The 23,337-nt window shown below is 37.7% G+C and overlaps 1 protein-coding gene across 1 annotated transcript; it reads left to right on the forward strand.

The window, feature by feature from the left end:
* The first annotated feature begins 13 nt into the window (after positions 1–13).
* SYAP1 (synapse associated protein 1) lies at positions 14–18,408 on the forward strand. Its single transcript, XM_052673904.1, has 9 exons — positions 14–313; positions 3,894–4,012; positions 6,243–6,309; positions 7,980–8,053; positions 8,231–8,370; positions 9,749–9,894; positions 14,989–15,047; positions 15,706–15,853; positions 17,275–18,408. The coding sequence occupies exons 1-9, from the start codon at positions 121–123 to the stop codon at positions 17,400–17,402; spliced, it is 1,074 nt and encodes a 357-aa protein (XP_052529864.1). The 5' UTR covers positions 14–120; the 3' UTR covers positions 17,403–18,408.
* Positions 18,409–23,337: the final 4,929 nt, after the last annotated feature.

Consider the following 23,337-nt stretch of genomic DNA (forward strand, 5'->3'; position numbering starts at 1 on the left):
CCCCCTGCGGCCGGAAGTGACGTATGCGGAAGGAGCGGGCCGTCCGGGAGTCCGTGCGGAGAGTTGGTTCTGCCCGCTGGAGCGGCTGTTAACAGCCGCCTGCGCGGCCGCTTCCGCGCCATGTTGCGCGGCTTAGGCAGCTGGCTGGGACTGGAGCGGGTAGGCGAGGAGAAATTGCTGGTGGCTGAGGAGGGAAGCAGCCCCGCGGAGGAGCCAGAGGAGCCAGGCGCGGAGCCGGCCACGCAGAGCCAAGAGCGGGCGGAGCTGCAGGAGGATACGGACGCGCTCCTTAGCCAGGCCAAGGGATTTGGCAGTGAGTGTCCTGGCCTGCCTGGGTCAGGCCTGGGGATGTCCCACACATGGCGAGCTGCGGGGGGCTTCGTGCCAAGGAAAGGTTGAAGTGAAAGAACAGCTTTTTTTCTTGCCTGATGTGCTGACGTGTTCCGGGAGCGCAGCGATGTGTCTGCTTAGAAATAGTAATAATGTAGCCTTAAAGCACTGAATCTCCCATGGTATAGTGAGAGTAAGGCAGACTGGCTATAGGAGTGAAGGCAGATCAGTTCGGTGCATAGTTAGATGTGAATCCCCTGGCGCTTCTCGTTGGCACTGAGCTTTAACTGAACTAAACAATTGCATGTTTTAGGTTAAATGCTGTTCGCAGCTCTGCACACTTAAAGAGCTGTCTTCTTTGTAGATAGTTACACCCCCAGTGTAGCTTGCTTAGTGATGCAAAGTAAAAACAATGTGACCAGAATATTTGAAAAGTAAGCAAATAGCAAAACAAGCCCTAAAACATATCTTTCCAGATGTGAATGATAATTTGGGTCAGGTCAGTTAATGTAGGAAATTATCTCAGTTACTTTCACATATCTTTTTTATTTTGTGTTTTCTCATATCATTGTTTTGCATCTCTTACATTTGTTAATGGCTGTATATGTATGCATCACCTAGATGTATTTCCCAAGATCTGGCAAGATGGAATTTTGTATACATCTTGTCCAGTCTTCCATAGTTCTTAAACAGTCCTATGTAAACTGATAAAGCCAGAAGGTTGAAATTGAGCTACTCCTCCAACATTGTCTCCACTATTTGTTTGCTTGGTTTGTTTCTCACAGATTCTTTTTAATTAACAATTACTGGTAATGAGATAGAGTTGCTATCTGTTCTGTGCCCTGTTAAATGATGCTTTCTCACTAGGTGTCAAAAGCCATTGTATAAAATACGTTGGATATTCAAAATATGAACCAAGCAAATGGCTTCAGGTGTTCCTTTTGGTTATCTCTTACTAAATGAACAGCATTTCTTTACCTGTTCTATTGTCAGTATGACAGAAGCAATGCATACGTATGAATCACATGCTTTGTGAGGTAGTGTGGATGTTTCTTTGATAGTTTATAGGAATGCAGTGTCTGTTTGATTATTTTGTTACTCATCTGTAGAAGTAGGGCTGTAGTTGGCTGTATGTAATAACTGTGCATTACTAGTGTAGATTCTTAGGTAAAGTGCTAAGGTTCAGTACTGTACTGAAGGTGTTCCCTGAAATTCTGGCTCAGTGTCTTCTGAGACATCAGTCTGAGGTGTTTCTGAGGTGTACATATCTTGAGCTTTCTGAAATGCAGCAAATTGTCTGTGTGGATTGGTCAGGTGTCTGATTGCTCTTGTAAGCACATCCTAATCTAGTCCGACTGTCCAGGAGGATACTTTGAAGTTTCAGAAAAAAAATATAGGATGCTAGTGATAAAAATATTTATCCTGTAATTTGCTGTCATAGTGAGAATTTGGTACAGTGATGTGTGGACTCATCGCCTGTGACATCAAAGAGGGTTGGGATGGGAAGGTTTTTTTTGCGTGGATTTGGAGGCTGCTCTTGTAATAGACGACTCTAAAGGTCTGACAGCCAAAGTAGCTGTGAGTGAGACTTTCGTAGCACATTACAAATTCTGCTGGTAAAACTGAAGCCTTACGTGCATTCTTTTTGCTTGTTATTATATCATTACAAAGGCTTAGAAAACTTTGTCGATATGAATCAGTGATAGAAATATTGTTGGATCGATTTTCTTACATAGGCTTCTAAGATGAAGTGTTCTTGGTCAATTGGATGTGGAAGCTTTGTTTTTCCATTACTAATACTATTCTTCTGAGGCTAAGTTGCTCCTCTTACTGAGGTTTGTTGAGTACCTTAGCATAAGAATGTTCAGTCCTTAATAGAAAAAGTTCAGGCCTTTCGGGCCTGAACTACTTTGCTCAGTGGTACCAAAGTATTGCTGGGCAGCAAATGCTTCAAACTTTTCCACCTAAAGCGCTTAAATATTAGAATAATAGAATGGTTTGGGTTTGAAGAGACCTTTAAGATCATGTAGTTCCAACCTCTGTTATAGGCAGGGACACCTCCCTCTAGACCAGGTTGCTCAAAACCCCATCCAGCCTGGCCTTGAATAATTCCAGGGAAGGGGGATTAAAAAGATTCCAGGGATACATAAAAGAACCAATGAAAGCCTGTGGGGAGGAAAGAGTCTAGTAGACTGTTATCTCTGTTATTCTAAAGGGTGGTGCTATATTTCTCTGTGCAAGAGGTAGAGAATAGACTTTTTTTTTTTAAATGCAATAGAAAGCATGTGATGGATGTAAAGCCTGATAAACAGATGAGAAAGATGCTAGCAAGTGCTAGGAGGAAGTTTAGTTTTAGTTGCCACAAATCTGTGATAGAAATAAGTTACAAATTAAAAAAAAAAAAAAAAACTTGGCTTGCTGAAGGACTTGGCTACACCTTTGCATTTGTCTGTGTTGATTTGGTGATAACATTAAGAATGAATACATGGTTCAAAGAACAAGGCAGCTTTCCAGAAGGTGGCGTGAATGTTGCAAAGTACCTCATTCTACCAGTGGTGAACAGCGATGTGTTAGAACAGTGCAACTACTTCTAACATCTTGAAGTTGTTGTTGTTGTTATAATTATTATTATTTACATTTCTAGCCTATAGGGAACTCGAATTTTTGTGCAGTTTAGATCTACCATTACTTCTTCACTTCTAACCCTAGAATTTTATTATTTACTCTGGCACTTATACTGTAACAGTGATATTACATGAATAATACATCTGATTAAAGTGCTTATGACATCATGTAATGATCTGAGAAGTAAATAGTGTGAGTGGTGTTTTAAGATCCTCTGTCATTAAAGTGGTATTTAATATTTCTAAAGGTTCCTGGCAGAGGTCTTGCTGCTTACCTTCTCACGTTTTTCTAACTCCTTTAATTAAGAACTTTGCAGTAGAGGTAATTGTCTTTGGTACTTAGCCCTGAACCTGTTCAGAGGAATAAACAGTGTCACGTTGTTTGTAATGGAGCTCTAAAGAGGACACTGAGTAGGGAAGAGCAAGCTTCCATCTTAAGAATTGTTGAGGAATCTGAAGTGTTCCTTTCCAGAACTTTCATGCATTTGTTGTCTCACTTCATGAGACAGTATTGTGCACGTTGATTTTCTACAAAATAGAACTGTTTTAATACTGTTGCTATAGTTACTTTATTACTTAAAGTCTCAGAAATAAGTGAAATTGTGAAAGATGCATTGTTCAGAAAATGTAAAGGAAAGCAGTGTATTGAGCTATTATGAATGTTTGATTTAGTAATCGATGTTCAAGTATAATGATCTGATGTACAGAAAACTTTGATCCAACTTGCAGCTTGATTATCACTAAAGAGTTTGTGAACCAGAAAAGGATAAATAGGATTTTAGCAGTTCTTTGTAGGTTGGAAGCTGGGTTAAATCATTCAGAAGGAAGACTTCAGTAGGTATCAAGTAGGTAATGTTTCAAGAGAAAGGAAAATCTAGTACCAGTCTTGGGTGAAGGGAGGTCTTTTTTCAGCTGATTTTCTTTTTGCCTATATTGAAGGTTACCTCTTCAATTTTGCCACTGCTGCTACTAAAAAGATATCTGAATCCGTTGCCGAAACAGCACAGACCATTAAGAAGTCTGTAGAAGAAGGGAAAATCGACAGTATCATTGATAAGGTATTTTATTTCCCAATTCTTTATCTGAAATATTTGCTTGCTTACTGTTGTGTTGTATATCTGGCATTATTATTACTATTATTATTATTACTATTATTCTCTGTAATAGAATTTCTTTAAGCTGGCTTTAGGAATTGTGTGTTTCAATAGCACATTTCTCCTGCCATGATAAATGACATCACCAAAATGTTCCTTGAGGGTAGAAGAGCAATGGTTAACTGTGCTTTGCTCAGTGCTGCACCAGTGCTCATTTCCTTCAGGATGTGGATGTACTGGAGAAAGACAATCAGAAATGGCTTCTGGATGAGGTTTTACAATATGTGGTTTAGTAGCTTGCAGTAGTAATGCTGATAGGAGAACAGTTGGACTAGATGATCCTGTAGTCCTTTGCAACCTTGTGATTCTATGTGAAAACAATATATATATATATACATATATATATACACACACACGCATATATGTATATGCTGAAGTAGGATGAAAGGCTGAACAAGTTGGAGTTGGACAGTTGGAGATGTCTGGGATGTAATTATTTTTCTTTTTCCAGTTAAGTGGGAAGAAATTATATAGCCTCTGTGTCTTAAATGCATCTCTGAAGCAAGATTCAGAATTAGGTCAGTTTTGTGGATATTGTAGAGCAAGGGCCTAGAGCTACGTGTGTATGTTTTTGTAAGATCAGGGAGTAAATGAAAAAGCATACTATGATCCTGCTCTTCTCCCCTGCTCTGGCAATGATCTTTTGCTCTCACAGCTCTTCTCTGCTGGATCCAGTTGTATAACTTGTGCACCAAGTGTTTTAACAGTGCTTCAGTCATGAACTTGGCAGGGGAAGGTAGAACAATCAGAAGAACACCTTGTAGTGTTCGGTTTGTGAGCAGAAGTAGCTCAGAAGGGGAAGGGAAGTGACCAAAAGCAACACAGGTGTGGTGAGTCTGTGCATCCGGAAGTGGCAGAATGCAAGATGGAGCCTGCTCCCTCCTCCTGCAGCTTTGTTTCATACACCCTTTTTGGGGAACTAAAGCATTGCCTTATTTGTTAATTTAAAATACAGTGAGTATTAAGTTCAGTTTCTTGGTATAATCAGTGTTCGTGTCATCTGCCAAATTAATAATTAAATGACATTTTAAAATTCTGTTGTGATTGAATTTTATCTCCAAATTTCATTGACTTTTTAGGGACAACTGTCTATGTATGATAACAGACTTTTGTTTCCTACAACAATATGTTAGAGTCTATCTAGCGCAAATCCATACGCTGGAAAAAAAGAGGGAAAATAGGTAAGAAGGTTGTTTGATAATTTATTACAGGGGTTGTAATGTTTATAAAACATACTGTAGGTACTTAGTACAGTTTCTCATGCCTAAACTTCAGGTTTTCTTCTTCTGGTAATGTGAATTCCCTGTTTTGACTAAAATGTGTGTATATGGAGAAGCAGAGTTACAGCTCCTGTAGCATTCTAATGCTTTTCTCTTACACCAAATAACATTTTTATTCTGTAAATAATAAAAATTCAGTATCTTGTAACTGGAGGGAACCTCAGCGATGTATTGTTATCATAGGCACTACAGTAGCTCTCTCACAGATGCTAACCTAAAGCCAGAATGCTGGATCACTGAATGAAATGTTCTTACAGTATCTCAAAGTAGGTTTAAATATTCACTTCTAATTTCCAGTGTCATTCCTGTTGTTTTTTTTCCTTCCTGTGCTTTCAACTACAAAACAGTATTTGCACTGTTACCTGGATTATGGCATTCCCGCCTCAGAAATCCCTAAACATTTCACTGTAAAATGTACAGTGCTGTTTTACATCAAGCACATGACTCTTCTGTGACCATTTACAATTTTTTCAATGCTGATTTCTGTATAGGATATTTCTGAACATAATCTCATGCCATACATTTTTTCAGCACTCAGCTAAGCACACATTCTGAAAGTCATACTTAGCAATTTGATAGGTCTGATTTATTGCGATGGGTGTATTTCATAGCCAAGTCTTGAATCTTACTACAGGGCCAAGGGTATCTTGAAGTGTTGGTGAAAGCAGGTGGTAGGTTTTGTCTCTATTTCATACGTAGAATGTATGTAAATATATGAACAGTATAAGTCTGTAAGCCGGGATTTGCCTTTGTGTTTTCATCTGCTGAACTTGATAAAACTATAAGTGTTACTTTGAAAGAGTGTGTGTGTCTATAATGTTTTACTTATTGAGGTTTCTTGATTTTTATTTTAGACAATTATTGGAGATTTTCAGAAGGAACAAAAGAAGTTTGTCCAAGAGCAGCAAACAAAAAAATCAGGTAATGTATGCTATCTTGAGCAATGCATGACGTAACAAACTAAAATCTTACAGGTAGCTGGATATTTGAGCTGTATCTAAGCACAATCCATTGGATTTCTGTGTAAGGAAACATTTGTATGGCCAAACTTATTATATCCTGTGGGATAGGAAGATGATTTTTTTAAGCAATGTCATTGTTACACTATCTAGTAAGATAATATTTTTTTAACCAAACTCAGCTTTTTAAAATCAACTAAAACATCAGTGTGCTGGCAAAGCTGATCTCTTACACTTGTTTTGAATTTTAAGTCTGTATTTACTGAAAATTATCATGCTGATTAACTTTCCTGTAAGCTTTAGCAATCGTATCATGCTTTCATAATGAAATAGAAAATGTGAGTTAGAAAGTGCATTACAGTGTCTGATCAGTTGCTGTAGGAATAGTGGTGCTGCTTATACTGAAGGCATAATTGCTCTTCTGCTTTCCCATAAGTCATTTGCTTTATAATGATCTGTGATCTGTGTACTATTGAGATCTGTGAACCTATTTGAAACTTTAAAATAAGCATTTCTTTCTACATTTGGCTTTATGACTGCATTAATCCTTTTTGATGTGTAACTGAATGCAATGATGTGTTACAGTTTGAATAATTATTGTTATTCTGGAAAATAGCTTTATTGTTAATCTAGAAAATACACTGATTTTAAATGGATCATGATGAATTTTTTCATATTGTCTGTAGGTAGTATGTGTGTCTTGGTTTTCTCTTGCAATGCCACTTATGTGATCATGCTGTCTGTATGTTGTATTTTCTGTATCTTGTCAGTAAACCTTGACATCTTCTAAAACATTTCTACAAGTTTCATGAAAATAGCTAGCTTTATTGATAGTAAAGGGGAGACAGATGGTCTAATGGAAAGACGCATTGGCATGAGAATCCATGTGGGTGGAAGAGCTTGCTTATGTCAGTTGTACAGGCAAAAAAGCATATTAAATTCACAATAATTATTTATTAACTGGTTTGGCTGAGCTATACTGTCTCTGCAGGCTAAATTTACATTGAAAATGAAGAGCTTTCTATACATGTAGAATAATTTTTGTATTTGTACAAAAAAGAAATATTGTGTAAGTATCTGTAAATGTACAAAGCAGGTCAACTGCAGTAGGTTTATTCCATGTATAGTCCATTGCAATCTATAACAAATTTTTAAATTATTTTTCTTCTTCGCCTGTTTCTTTCTTCTAAAGAATTTGTGTCCTCTGAGTGCTGGAAAATTAATATACTAGTACATTATTTTGAAAACTTAAATTAGGCGAAGTTTGCACATTTATAATGACTAGAAATTTCTCTTGGCAGTCAGATTACCCAGTGACGCAGCTTTTACCGCAGTAACTAAACTAAGAGACAGTTAAGTTCTGGCTGAACACATAGGGAACAAACCTCCATGTTTTGTTTTATAATGACATAAATCAGCAACTATTTAAAGTATTGTTTACCTCTGATAAATCAGGATCCATGATAAATCAGGATCAGCCTAGAGTGACCTTATGGAGATCTTATGGCTTGAGCTTACTTTAGGAAAAAGGAGCAATGAACTAACTTAGTGATGCAAGTCTGCTTATTTTTGTGACTTTTTATTTTCCTAAGTTGCACAAGCACAAATAATTTTTCCTCCTTTCCGTAACAGAAGCAGCAGTTCCTCCTTGGGTTGACAGCAATGAGGAAGAGACAATTCAACAACAAATACTGGCCTTATCTGCAGTAAGTATTCAGTTTACTGTAAGATCGACAATATGATTTTTCATTTTTATAGAAGGATTTACAGTTTTATGGTATGATAGAATTATGTGAGAAGTGGGATTATTTTGCTGGTCTTGTTTGTGAAAAGTGATATCCTTTTTCTGGTATCAGTTAATGACTGTAATATGTTCTTCAAAGGATAAGCGAAATTTTCTGCGGGATCCTCCAGCAGGTGTTCAGTTTAATTTTGACTTTGATCAAATGTACCCTGTTGCAATGGTGATGTTACAAGAAGATCAGCTTCTCAATAGGATGAGGTTTGATCTCGTTCCTAAACAGTAAGTAACTTTTTGATGGTTGTTACTGCATTTTCAGTGTGTCTGCAAATATGTGCATATTATTCATTTTTCCTACTTCCTTCAATTCTTTTGGTAACTACTTTCTCTGTATTTTATGTCTACCCATTTCAAATACATCAAATACTGCACCACTTTGATACAAAAAAAAAAAAAAAAAATCAAACCAACAAACCTGCTGCTGCATTTATCTTTGTCTTGGAAATAAATTTGCAATTTAACACAGCAGATCTATTAAAAATTAAGACCTCTCCCATACTGAAATCAGGGTTCTTAGTAGTTCTGAATTCTGAAATTCTGAAAAACAATCAAAACAAACAAACAAACAAACAAAACAGTATTATTGTAAGCAAGAGGAACAATGACAAATGCTCCTTGCTGTTACCACCTTGCAGCAGACCCCAACTAAAATATCCCTAAGTGTCCCAGAACTTAAAGTCTGTTCCAGTATGGCTTCTTGATCCCAGTTTTATTCCAGTTCTGTTCTCCTTTGTTGTCCAATTCAAGGTTCTCTCTCTAAGCTTGTTTCACAAGTCAGCATTCTTGTTATCTAAGAGTTCCCAATCCATGTCTGAAGATGGAAACAGGAGAAAAAAATACTTTTTGTGAGCTTTTCTGTCTTTAGTCTCTTTTTATAAAGCTGCCCTTCTCCTCATTCTTTCTCCCCCTTCCCTGCTCTTCTGTTTCTGTTCTGTCAGCTCTCTGGCATGTTGAAGGTCTTTGTCAGATCTGTCTCTGACGCTCTTGTCTTCAACCTTTGGTCCTGCTGTCCTTTCCTGCCCTGCCTCATTTCTCAGTTAGCTGGTTTTGATATTTTTCAGTTGTTTTGTTTGCCTGACTTTGGGTGGTTGTTTCCCAAATGGCACTTTCTAATTACGAAAGATCCCACAGGCATGCTGAAAGATAATGGAATATTTCTACTGCAATCTTGGACTCGCTTCTACTTGTAAATCAAAGATTACATTTGTGTCTGAGGTCTAAGGAACATATAGATAAAGATAGTTCAAAAGTAAAAGAATATTGAGTTTTTAGAGAAAGGGATGAAAATGTTAACAAACTCAGATGAATATAACAGCATGATGTTTTACCAAATTGTGTATTACTGCATGATGTTAAGGTTTTTTGTTTGTTTGTTTTTAAGAAATAACACCTGATTGTATATTAAGCCCAATGTAACTGTTGTAGAAGAGATCAAGATTTGTATAATTGTAGATTTTTTTAAAATTGATTAAATCACACATGTCAAAGTGACAGCTCTGCTTACTCCTTCCCTCTGTATGTTTCCTTTTAGTTCATTGCTAGATGGTAAGAGGAGCCATATTTCCATATGTAGTAATCAGTATCTGTTTGTTCTCTCTAGCGTAAAGGAGGAAGTGTTCTGGAGAAATTATTTCTACAGAGTATCCCTAATTAAACAGTCTGCGCAACTCACGGCACTTGCTGCTCAACAGCAAGCAGTAGGAAAAGAAGAGAGCAAAGGCAGAGAAGAGGATAGTCAACTGACAGGTATGGAAAGGATTTCTATTGTCACAGCTCGTTAATTTGTTTACTGACTGTATGTATCAGGTGCCAGAATTTTTATCCTGGATTTTATGTGAAATCAAGACTTCTCTCCCCATGCTCAGCCTGTTTGTCCAGGTGGGGAAGGGAGTTCTGAGTGCTTTTTAACCAGTTTTCCTATTTCAGCTAACTTTGCCATAACGGTGCAAGTCCCAAGAGATGAGATGCTGTACTTGATTTATTACAGGTTTCAGCCACTAGTGGTCTCTGGTGCACTATTTTGACCTGTCAGAAGCCAGGGGTAGCTTTGATTCACCTGTAAGACATCAGGCACTAGCCAACCCAGCCAGCTGGCATGCACTTTGCTCTCCTTTCTTTCCTTTTTTTTTTTTTTTCCCCCATAAGCCTCAGACCAGATGGAAATAAGTTAGTGATATGGGAGTATAATTACTGTGGTGGTGGAGGAAGATGTGTGTAGGACATGGAAAGGCATGCAATGTATTAAAGAATTGGAGGAAGATGGGTACATAGGCTACTTGAGATTCAGCCTGGACATGAACAAGCTAACTTAACATAGGCTTTCTCAGTTATGCTGATCAGTGTATATCAGTGTATCATTACTGATCCTCTTTTGAGTCATTGGGCATCTTTACTTGCACACGGACAAATTCTGAAAGCAGTTTACTCCCTAACTGCTTTAGGGAGTAAAGCAGTTTCTGGCTAAGACAGTGATAGCTTATAAAATCATAGTCTAATGAGTGCATTCACCATCCCTGAGGAATCTGCAGGTTGGGTAGGCATTGGGCAGGAGGAGGAGGCCTTTGCTGTACCTTAAAACAGATTTATATATCCTCCCAGCATCAAAAAACAAGTTATCAGATCCACCAGTGCTGGTGTTCTAATTACAGCCAGCTTGACTGACAATCAACTGATCAATGTCAAGCTGACTTCCTTCTCCCTCTTTCAGATATTATATCTTTCCATATTTTTATTTTTCCTCTTGAGTCCTGCACTGCTATTGATTCCATCTTTGTAAGACTCCTTCAGTCTGTAAATTCGCCTTTCTTATCTTCATATGTACTTGTTCACAGCCCTTTTGCACAATTTTGCTAATTTTCTGTGCGCCTTGAGCCAAGTTTACTCAGCTGGGCCTTGGTTCCTTGGATACAGGCAGATGAACCTTGGGATAAAGGGAGATTTATCAAGGGGTAACAGAGCTAGGGTGGCATGTTGCATAGAATATACTTGTGTCAAAAAAGAATTGTAGTTTCCTCAAGCTTTTTTCTTGTTTTTTAATGATTGCCTATGTTGTCATTTTGTCTCATTCTGTTTCTTTTGAGTTCTGTCATAGTTCATGCGTGTTAGCACAGGCAAGGTCCCCATTTAGAATGAACAAAACAGGCAATGGAGTCTTCATTGTATAGTTGTATTCTCACTGATATTTTGACACTGTTAAAGGTGCTGCCTTTGTTTCCACTTTCCCTGCCTCTGTGGCAGCTGTTTGAGCAGATACTCTCTGCCCCATTTATGTTATGCTGTTTGATTTTGTTTATTCTTTGAATCCTTTTGTCTTATTCCACTCTCATTCTTTTTCTTTTAATTCACACCTGTTTAAGTAATGTCCAAGTTGAACTTCTTTTCATTAGTGATGTTAGTAAAATCTACCCCTCTGATTTTCATGTATCGTGTAGCTCTTCATTGTCATGTAAATTTAGCATCTTGTCATAGGTATCTTATCAAGTTACATTTTACTTGCCCAAAACCATAATCATAATTTTCCTTTATTTTTTTTCTTTTGACCATACTTAATTACATTATTTGGAAATCAAACACCAACAATATTACTATACATCTTAACTGATATTTAGTATTTCTGATATTTTTGTCATAACATTTTTCACGTATTCATTCAGGTCTAACTCTTTTGCTTTTGAAATGTGGACCAGGAAGCCATGAAGGGGTCAACAATTATAAAGTATAGGTTAAGAAAGGTGAATAATTCAAGAAATCGATCTTGAAGACGCTAATTCTTTACAAATTTCATATCATTTGATGTCTGAGTACAGGAGGAAAAAAATGGTTGAAATGAAAGGAAGATGTCAACATCCAATCACTTGTTAGCAGGTGTAACTAGGAATAATCTTGCAGGGCTCAAGTTTTATGGAGGCTGCAGCTTGAAATTTTTTCCTCATGTAAAAGAACTAGTCTTTAATGCCCTGCACTAACTTTTTATCAAAGCAGGCATTTTCTGTCTTTACCTTTTGGTGCAGGCTGTAATTAGGTTTGTTTCCTAATTGTTCATGTCATAGTACTTTCACAATCTCACCATATTCATCTCCCATTTTTGTCACTTTCTGAGCAACTTTTGTTCACTGTTGCTCCGTACAGGAGCCATCCAACTCAGGAAATGACTGGGATTCTCACTAACTGCACCTGTCAGGCATCTAAGTACGTTTACATCGCTTTGTTTCTTTTTTGATTTTCTTTGTTCTAGTAAGAGGTTGGGGTGATGGTTTTGGCTTGTTTCTATTTATTTATTTTTAATTTTGTTTCTTTTGGATTTTTCATTACTCCAACTGACAGGACTGTATTGTAGAGTGGTGACTGTCATCTCTGTTTTTTGTAGTCCCTTACAGTAGATCTTTATGGATTGGATCTTTTCGCTTACTGCTGTCTTTATCTTTATATAGTGGAAAAGATTGCATTTGGAAAGATCAGAAAACATGAAGTCTCACAAAAGAGATTTTATTCACTATTATTTGTAAGCATGTTGCTTGAGAAGTCTGGTTGCTATTAGTATGTTTCTCCTTACCACTGATATCTTTATTTGATTTCTGTTTCTGCATGTCATTGCTTCAGTAGACCAATTTTAGAGACAAGAAGGCCACTACTCTTGTGGCTGACAGTGTAGTCACATAGACAGAAGGGTTTTTGTCGTTAACTACAGTGCAGAAGGTTTCCCTTTCACAAGTTAAATATGTGCTTAAATTGACAGTCTTGAACTATGAGTTCGTAGAGCTTTGCTTTTTAAACAGTACAGTACTCAAATTTGCCAAGCCACAGCTGTTTTAATGGAAGTGTCTCGACTCTACAGGAGAGACAGAGCACCTGAACTTATTGAGCAACAGAACTGTTACCTCTGAGTCATCCAAACACTTGGGAATTTCCAGTCAAAGTTGCTGGGTTATACCCAAAGAGCTCTCTTCTAGTAGAACTTACCATTATGACTGAAAATGAAACATTTTCATTCAGGGAAAAAAATGCATCACCTTTTGACCTGTAAAGCATCTCATGTGATACAGAACACCAGTATAAAATATGCAAATGGATTTACTGCCCCAGTAACTATATTTTATCTAATGGCTAATATATATTTACCAGTCTTTAGTAAATAGTTTTTTTTTATTTCAACACTGTATAGGTTTGAAGAGCTTTGAATTGTTATATGTTACATGACTTTTTGAAGGTTGAATTCACTAATTGGAGGCTAAAAGTAGAAGTAATTGCCTGTTGGTAACTTCTCATAATGTTCAGTGTCTTCCCAAAGCTGACTCATGTCTATGAAATAGAATTAATTGCCTTCCATTTATTCTTATCTGTCTCCTCCTTGCATGCTGTTTTCAAAGGGTTTCAGGTCAGTCATGATAGTTAAGTGTGAATAAAAGGAAAGCATTCCATATTCTGACCTAGAAGCCACATGTATATATGCTCTGCAAAATAAATAAATAAATAAATAAAAAGCTAAGTTCTGCTCGCTCTTTTGGTAGAACTATTTACTATTGGGAATGAAGTTATCTTAGCAGCAGTGGAGGAGATGATGCCAAGCTAGAAGATCCAGAGCAGTGCTAATGGTCTGTTATTGACGTTGGACTGGTGCTTGGCTCAGCACAGAACTGCTGTGCTGCGTCTGCATGAGAGAAGGCATGGGGCCTGAGGCTCCTCTCTTTCCCAGTGCTGTGGGACTCTGTTGAAGAGCAACGTTTTGTGCCATGTTCTACAGCCTGCCTGAGTCAGGAGTAGTTTTGGATGCAGTATTGGGTACAATAACAGATCCTATGAAGATTAGGGAGGGAAAGGAGGAAAGAGGGTATGACAGAGCAGTGGCCATTGAGTAGATGAGCTTTACAAGCAGCGACAGCTACCAATTAGAAAATTATTATAATTAGAGCTGATCTTGGAAATTAAACCTGAAAAAAGTCCCTCTTCAAAAATCACTGCGTAAGCAGAAAAGATCCACCTGCAGTAAACACAGCTGCAAGTTCACAACTGCTTTGCATGTTTAAACAAAGTGCTAAGCAAGCACTTCATCACTACTGCAACTTGCCCTGTACATTAATTGTTCTTCAAGCCACTTGGCTCATTAGTGTGACTCTTCTACCTCACTAGCCATGTGGGAGAAAAGCTAGAGTGTTCTTTTCCTGAGAAAAAGATCTTTCCTCCTTTGTAGGCAGCCACTTTATACTATGCTACTAAATTAAGAACATACAATGAGTTTTATCAGAAAATTTGGAATAGCTTCTAGGGTTTGTTTTTCAGTGACTTCTGCCTGTGTGAAATAAGGTAAGGCTTTGGAGCGCTCTTCTTGCCTGGTTCACTGTGTGCACACAGATGCAGCCTGCTGTACCTAAGAGCTGTCTAATACCTGTGTCAGTAAAAGCACATAGGCAAGGGAGCTTTAAGTTTTACGGTAGGTGGTAACTGGATTTCTTGAGGAATTCTACACCTTTGTAACTTCAAAGGTCTTGCAGCATTTAATGCTATTGTGAGCATTTTATAGAAGGCATTCTTCCCCATTTCCAGCTATTCCTATTTATGTGGTTCTTTGGATTGTTTAGTGGGGCAGGAGGGTTCCTGGAATTTAACTTTGGATTCATAATAAGAAAATAATTTGCTGAATTTGATTTACTTAATTAAAGACAGAAATTTGTGTTGCTGTTTTTGCTTTTGTTGCAAATGCTTCACCTATAACTGAATTCAGCCTTTGACCACCAGATTTCCCTTAAATTTAAAGTAAAATGTTTCCTTCTATACTTAATAGCTATTTAGAATAAATGAGATCTTTAATATTAAAATGTAATTACTTTTTTTCCTTCTTGCTAGAAACAATACGGCCAAAAACACCACCTGTAACAATAAAACCTCAGATAAAATCTCAAGAGGTAAAAACGCTTATATTTTATTTGCTATTTGTTATGTGAAACTGCCATTCAGTAGGATGGATAATTACTTAAATAAGTTGTGATATGAAACTATAACAGTATCTAACAGTCTGATGTTAACATACTGCTGTTCTGTTGCGATACTCATTTTCAGTAGTAGAAACAGCAATGTATCTGAAGTATGCTTTCATTAATATCCTGCATGTTATAATAATAAAGATATTTTGGTTTTTTCATCTGAAGAAACATTTCCAAAATGTTGAGAGTAGAAGGTTTCTATTACATTTAATCACAAGGGATGCCTTCATAAAAATATGTGCTTATACTATGTTTTGTCCAGTGTAAAGTACAGGAAATCTAAATCATACATTGCCATAGCAATACTACCTTCTTGCAACTGCAGGAGTAGCTTTGATAGTACAAAACCTTTAACTTAGACACCTAATGACCCTTGTTCATTTCTGGGTCATAAAATCAGTGCCAGAGAATACTGTTGGCAAAAGCAGAGCTGTGTAATATATTTGGTTTTATTTTATTTTATTTTATTTTATTTTTGTCTATAACTAAAAGGCAGTCATCTGCATGAGTAAAAGTTTATATTGGGGCCATTCTGTGTCTGACTTTAAGGATAAGCTTATATAAAACTGTCTTATTACAGGATGAGGAAGAGATTTCCACAAGTCCAGGTGTATCAGAATTCGTGAGCGATGCTTTTGATGCCTGTAATTTGAATCAGGAGGACCTAAGAAAAGAAATGGAGCAATTGGTGCTAGAAAAAAAGAGAGAAAAGACTTCAGTAGTAGAAGGTAAAACTGCTAGTACTTTCTGTCTTAAATGCAATAATTCTAAAATAGGTTGACTTAAATCTATATATGTACCATAATTACATTTAGGAAAGTAGGTTTGTGACCCTTCTTCAAAAATGAATGAAATTAGTGATAATTCTTTCCACAATCAGTGTCGTGTGCAGAACGTTATTTGTGACAGGTTCCAGTCCAAATAACAGTTTGTAGATGGCTCTTTCATAAAAGTGTCTACCTTCCTCCTCCTTTTCCTCTTTCCTAGATTCTTATCTGCATGTAATTTTTCTTTAATTGTGGGTAAAATACATTATTTGGAAATCAGGCTTTTGTTAAACCAAGTATTTGCTCCAGTTGTGAGTTTGCCCAGTGCCTTTGTTGTAAAAGGCTTACATGCGTGCATTTGCAACGGTTAAAAATTAACAAATAGCTTTGAGTAAGATGAGGGGAAAAATGGGGCTTATTCTAAAACAGTGATCCAGAAGAACTAACGTTGGTGTCAAATGGATGAGAACAGTCTATAATGATGTGACTTTGGCCATACACATTGAACTATTTGTAATGAAGACACTTCTATCAGTAGATAATTATATTTTTCAAACTTGCTTTCCAGCGTGTTTTGGACATTGCAAAATCTTTGTTTTCTGAAATTGTTGATTTTTTATTTTTTTTTCTTTTTTCAGTAAATAGCCACGCTTGGGGAAATTGTTTTCTCACATCTAGGTTTTTAGATGGAAGTGTTTCAATAAGAGTAATTTGTTCAGATAAATCTCAGCTGGCCTTACTGACTTGGACTGTGGAATTACCCACCTTCGTATCTAGGCTTAAGTTCTAACCAACACGTAACACATCAAAAACCCACCTCCTCCCCCATGATCTTTCATATCACAGGCAAAGTTAATTAAACAGATTAACAACACAGGGAGTGCCTTCTGACTCATTTTCTTTTTGCCCTGAGGTATGAAATATGGTTACCTTTAACCTGGATTAAATGGGTTTGCCTAGCTACAAATGTCAGTGAGAAGAATACCAGCTATATTTAAAACTATCCACAGTATTTGATCCTGATTTTCTTCTTAACAGTATATTCAACAAACTTACATTCATTTTTTTTCCAAGTAGCACAGCTTCTTCCCACACCAAGATTTAAAGGCTCAAAGTGAGACTGAGTTGATATTAAATTGCAAGTCTGTAGGAAATTAGTTAGCAAAGGGACACATGATAAAACTGTTTTTCTCTTATCTGTGGTCAGTCAGAAGATGAAGATGGAATTTCCCATCATGAAGTTTCTTTAGCTTTGAAGAATTATTCATAAAGTTCAAGAGCGAAAAGACAGACTCAGTGCAAATTAATCAAGTTTCTAGTTTTATATAAATAATGTGTGACAATCAATTTTGATAGTATAAGGTGTTGCTTATCTCTTGCAGAAGAGACTGCTGATTGGGAAAAGGAATTACAACAAGAGCTTCAAGAGTATGAAGTGGTGACAGAATCAGAAAAACGCGATGAAAACTGGGATAAAGAAATAGAAGAAATGCTGCAAGAAGAAAATTAAGCATTTTCACAAAATCACTGTAACTCCAAACTTTTCCTGAAAACGGATATGGATTTCCTCTTTCCTATTCTGTTTCCTAAAGACCTTCGAAAGACAAGAAAATATACAATTGTATAATTCCATATTGGGATACAACCAGTATTTCTGTTCTTTATATGAGCAATATCTGAACTTTATTCTTTTAAATGAAAGAAAGGAGACAGACACTGCAGGTTATATTCTAACAAGTAAAAATGATAACATGAAGCAACAGTTTAGTTTGAGGTATTAGGTGATCAAGAAGCTCTGCAAGAGTTACAAGTCTAAGAATCTCAAGTTAAGTTTGTCTACAACCTGTTTGGGATGTAGAAATGGATGTTGTACATAACATTGTCCCTGAAAATAACTTTCTTTGCTTTTACACTCTGAATCCTGTATAATCTGTAAATGTGTACTATTTTCAGTTTCTTGTAGCTAGTAGCTTTCATGTGTATTTAACTTCTCCTTAACATATGTAGCCAAAGAATGTATAGAAGACCCCAAAAATAATTTCTGATGTTTAAAAAAAAAAAAAAAATTCAGGCTTGAAAAGAATTGCTCATTTATTATTGATCAGATATGATTAGTAGGCAAACATTCAAGCATTTAAATAAGAACCAAGTTCCTACCTGCTTGAAAAAACTGATGTTTTTATTAAATTGTCGTATTGCCTTTCTCCACAGAGAGAATTGGCTTTAATGCTTCCTTTGTTCAATGACTGTTCTGTTTCAATTTAATTTTGCTGAGGAAGAGCAAATTGAATGTTTCTCTTTACTTTAAGTGGTGAAACAATTATGTAGAACTTTGGCTGGTTTGGACATCTTTATTAAATATTGTAGATATGTATAAAATCGGCTCATTTATTTGGAAGGAGGGCATATTGAGGGGAAGACATTTCAGACTTATGCAGATCTCAGAAGTATCCTTTCACACAGTGTGTAAGACATGGAATTTAAATAAAAATAGTTTTCTTTAAGGGCTTTTTCAATTTGTGTTAGACATGGATATTTCCTGTAGTTTTATCATTAAGTCAATTTCTTTAGATGTATAAATGAAAAGTTTATCGTTCTGCTTGCCATCTGTATCATAAGCTGCGTAAAGGAAAATGGGTAAAATGCAGTAGGATCCATTAACCACAATTGAATTATAGGCATGTTACTTACAGAAAGTAATTCAGTAATTCTGCACAACTTTTTTGTGAAGAGATTGAGAAAGTTTATAGCTGTAATTATTCAGGCCATGTACATCCTGAAAGGAGCCAAGTAGTTTGAACTGCTGTTTCACTAAGAAAGTACTAGTCAAAATCGTCTCAATTACCAACTTGGACAGAAAGCCCTCCTATAATTTCCATCATGGTAGACTTTTTCAAACATGCAAATGTTTGGTTTCTCAAATTGTTTTCATTAGTTCTATACATTTTCCCAACTATAAATCATCTTAAGAAAAGTTTTTTACAGTGTTCTTCACTTCTAAGGTCCGCTTTCCCTTCTAGTTCATAGATATGAAGTAAGTCATGTGGTACTGTGGTAATAAAGAGGTGGTTTCTTTACAAGGAGAGTGGTTAGGCCCTGGAACGGGCTGCCCAGGGAGGTTGTGGATGCCCCGTCCTTGGACGTGTTCAAGGCCAGGTTGGACGGGGTCCTGGGCAACCTGATCTGAATGTGTACGTTTGGTGGCCCTGCTAGGCAGGGGGGTTGGAACTACATGATCCTTGAGGTCCCTTCCAACCCGGGTGATTCGGTGATTCTGTGTAGGATGTCATATCGGGAATTAAAGTACCACAGATGCTGTGACTCTGTTATGCTCACTAATATTTAGACTATTCAATGTTTAATGCTTACTCTTAAATTTTGGCAAATGCTTACAGGCTTAAGCTGGAGGCATTAGGATATCTGCTTCACCTTAGGTTGGATATTAGGAAACACTTCTTTACAGAAAGGGTTGTGAAGCAGTGGAATTGGCTCCCCAGGGAGGTGGTTGAGTCACCATCCCTGGATGTGTTCAAAAACCATTTGGATGTAGTGCTCAGGAACATGATTTAGCAGAGGGTTGTTAGTTAGGGTAGGATGGTTAGGGTGTGGTTGGACTCAATGATCTTTAAGGTCTTTTCCAACCTGAGCAATTATATGATTCTATGATTTGACACAACACCTACCACAACTTACAAAACCCTGCTATTTTTGTTCTTTCAGTGGCAGATTTTCAATGGATGATTCAGAGCTCAGTATCACTGCTCTAACTTTGTGATTTCTTGAAAACCAGTCTGATTGTTCCTGATGTTTTCAAATTAATCACCTTTTTATTTGCACAGGGTTTGTACATCATGTATTATCTCCCTTTTCATGTAAGCATAGCCTATATATTCTGGTTATAGATGTAAAACACAATCTTTCAGAAAAGATCATTCCTACATAAAAGTGCAATGAAAAGCCAGTAGCTAAGTAGCTCTGTGTTTGAGAAGGCAATCATGTAGCAGGGCTTGATCTGATTGAGCTCTGCCACAAAAAGTCTTATCAAAAAGCATCTTAATAATCTCAAGTCTGTATATCTGATTTTAACCCGGAAAGCTGTAATAATTTTTTGTAGTCCTGCATAGTTTTCAGGACTGTTTTAGCTTTACAAATATTTAGCAGCTTTAATTGCACTTTACCAGAAAGTGTCTGTTCCACTTCTGTAGTAACAAGGTAAACATAAGTTGATCTGGACTGGAGTCGTGTGGATGGTAAAATACAGCAAAAGAACAGCAGTGTGAAACCAAAGGGAGGTGGGAGGTTGTGGAGCTAACTAATAGAATATTAAACTGTAGAGATGATGTAACAAAAAAATTTAGTCATTTAAAACATTGAGGAAAAACAAGCAAACTTTTTAAATCATTTTCTTCAGAAGAAATTAAGCTGGAAGATTTTGGAATTAACCTTTGTGAAACAAAGAGAAGATTGCTTGGGAGCGATTCAGGTTAGCATGAAATAAAAAGCATAGCTTTATTAAGCCATTGGTAGTCATTTAAAAAAAAAAACAACTGTCATTTAAAAAAAAAAAAAAAAAAAAAAAAAACACAAGCCCTTTCAATTTCCAGAGTTAAGTAAAAAATTTTGATTACTTTATCTGTTCATTTGGATCATGAAAGTATTTTTCTCTGCTGTTTGACGTCTTCCCATTAAGTTGATGGGGTTGTGCATGTAGTACAGCACAGTATGCCAATTTTTACCTCAGGTATTTACAAAAATAACCCTATGTGCAGGAGTGTATCACCTGATTGTGAGATGCATCCTTGAACTGCTGGACACTCCAATACTTTTGACTTTTTGACTTTGCAACAGCTGTTACTTAAAGGAAGGTGAAGTGCATCTGGTTAGTTACCAACGCCCTGAGAAGCAATAGCAGCCACGCTGTAGAACATGCAAATACAAATGTAGGTATTACTGTACCTAAACATATTCAGGGACTCACAAGGTACTTTGAAGCTGTTGCTTTTAACTAAACAGCACTGCAAGAGGAGGAGTAACCCAAATAATTATCATTAGTTTGTCACTGTCATTTTTAACAAGACAGCGCTCTGCAGAACTTCACTTGAAGAATGAATCACGCTTCATTTTGTAAAAGCGTGCTTTTCATTATGGCACAGACTGTGAATAGTTTTCCTTTGCCAACTCAGGGATTCATGAGGCTATGACAAACCTTTCCAGATGTTCTTAAGACATGTGCTTTATCCAAAACCACATGGATAGAAAAATTACTTTATCTCAATGTCTGTGATCCTGTCAAAGCAGGGAAAGCCAGAAGAGAAATGCAATTAGTTAAGGGGCATATATAAAATTGGGTAAAGATTTCATACCTGTTTTGATACGTGATGCTATAAATAAGACAAAGATAATTCAAAGAGTGTGCACTATTTGAATTGTAAGCATGCACCAAACCTTAATGCAGCAATTGCTTCTCTTTATTTATTATCTGAAGTGCTGGATTCCATACTCTAACGTGGACGCTCAGAGCTAGATAAAGTTACTGTTTCTCTATGTTTTCTGTCCCATTGAGCAGAAATGACCCAATTTAACAGCTAAATAATGACTAGTGAATACATCGATTACATCTAGCTGCTTCTCCTGCTGATTTCAGAAATGTTTGTGCTGGCTGTGCACTCTTTTGTAATGTCGATGCCTGCAATTTAAACATCAAAGTTTTGCTTTTGCTGTATCATCACCAACTTGCATCTTGTATCACGTATAACAGGACTTTCAAGCCCATCATGTGTTGGGTAGATGAAAAATGCTACTCTGAGAGCATTACTCGGGCAGAGAGAAGCCCTGGCATACCTTTAGTGTGGATATGGAAACAGTGAACTGTCTTGGTGGGAAGCAGCCTCAAGTAGTGGGAATGTGAATGAAAGACCTGGCACCGTTTCCTAAGCAGGCAAAAATACTGGAGCATAGGATCAGTAAGGTGAAGGAACTGGCAGAGCAAGCACGCTGTGTCTGTGTCAGCTGAGTGGTGACTGAGCTCCTGCTGGCCCTGAATGCCTGCAGGGGAACTCATGAAGATGTCTGCCTTGAGACAACTAGCCATTTTTGCGTTGGTTCCTGGCCACTGAGTTATTACCAGTGGAGGTGGCTGAGCTGCCCATCTTGGGAGACTGAAAAGTAAGGGTGTGATGGGGAATCTGCCTTGGCTATGTGAACTTCAGTGCTGGCAGGTGTGAAAAACAACATGAGGGTCAGGCAGAGCAGGGTTAACTGGATTCTCAGACCGATCATCCACTCAGGCATGACTGAAGACTTGCCTTTGGGTGCCCATGAACGACATCTGTATTCTCCTTCAGAAAACATTTGCAATAGCCTGTAACTGGCAATAATTCTTACCAGTACAAATATCCAGCTCTTTTTTCCAGGTCTTGTCCCTGAGCTTTGGAGCCCTCACTCAGGAATGGAGGTGTGACATCAGCAAGGAGCACGCAGGAGAACACACCACTCAGATGACACATGCAGCTTCTACTTTTCTGTTCTACTCCTCATCCCATTCTTTATGCATCCTGGCATCTTGCTTGTTTTTTTAATTACAGCTGAGCATTAAGCCAGTAGATGTTTACAGGACTGTTTAGGTAAGGCCCTAGGATAATTTCTCTGTCATCATTTAATTTTAGGACCTTGTGAAGTAAAGGAGTGGTGACTTGTTTGGTTGCTTTTTTTCCTTCCGTCTCCCTCCTCCTTGTTCTTTTTTGATTATTCATTTTGTGAAAAGTAACAGCGGAAGAAGTTCAGTTTCTATTTGGAACCAGGAAGAAAGTATTCCAAAGAAGAGCCTGGTTGTCTAAAGCTTCTTGAAGAGATCAGTGGAAGCTGAAAAGTACAGAATCAAATTTACTTCTGCATTTCAACAGTTTCCTCCCAGCCTTAAACGTAGTAAGAACGCTGTAAGAAAAGAATTAATGCCTTTATGTCACAGTTTTACCATCGGTAAGTTTTTAAAACGTTTTGTTTTAGTTATGATCAAGGTGTTGTCACTGATGAGCTCAAACAACTTTTGGGTGGTGCTGCGCGGAGCCAGGGGTTGGACTCCGTGATCCTTTGCGGGTCCCTTCCAACTCGGGATATTCCATGAATGAAACACTCGAAAGGAGTCGAACGGATTGTTTACGTGTGCCCAGTTCGGAAAGCAGCACTATTCTAAAATGTGCTAACAACCACGTAGCTTGGCTGCAGTTACGGGCTGTGCTCGCAGCGCCGGTGCCGGCTGCCCGCCTTGCGCAACGCGGCACCTGACAGACAACCGGGTCAGCCCGCGGCGCCGCTCGGCCGTCCCTTCAAAGCGGTGACGAAGGCGCCTCAGAGCGTTAATGGGCACCGGGAGGCGGAGCAGAGCCGGGAGCAGGGAGGGAGCTGCTCTCCCGTCGCCACCAGCCCGCGATAAAGCTCTTCGCCCC

Source organism: Tympanuchus pallidicinctus, unplaced genomic scaffold (genome assembly GCF_026119805.1).
Source record: "Tympanuchus pallidicinctus isolate F22 unplaced genomic scaffold, pur_lepc_1.0 scaffold14, whole genome shotgun sequence".
Taxonomy (NCBI): domain Eukaryota; kingdom Metazoa; phylum Chordata; class Aves; order Galliformes; family Phasianidae; genus Tympanuchus; species Tympanuchus pallidicinctus.

What these genes read in the sequence shown, in the direction of transcription:
- SYAP1 (XM_052673904.1), top strand. Translation starts at nt 121, where the DNA reads ATGTTGCGCGGCTTAGGCAGCTGGCTGGGACTGGAGCGGGTAGGCGAG. An exon ending in GCAGCAAACAAAAAAATCAG is followed by an intron (nt 6,310 to 7,979) that starts GTAATGTATGCT and finishes TTTCCGTAACAG; the next exon opens with AAGCAGCAGTTCCTCCTTGG. An exon ending in TTTGATCTCGTTCCTAAACA is followed by an intron (nt 8,371 to 9,748) that starts GTAAGTAACTTT and finishes TGTTCTCTCTAG; the next exon opens with CGTAAAGGAGGAAGTGTTCT.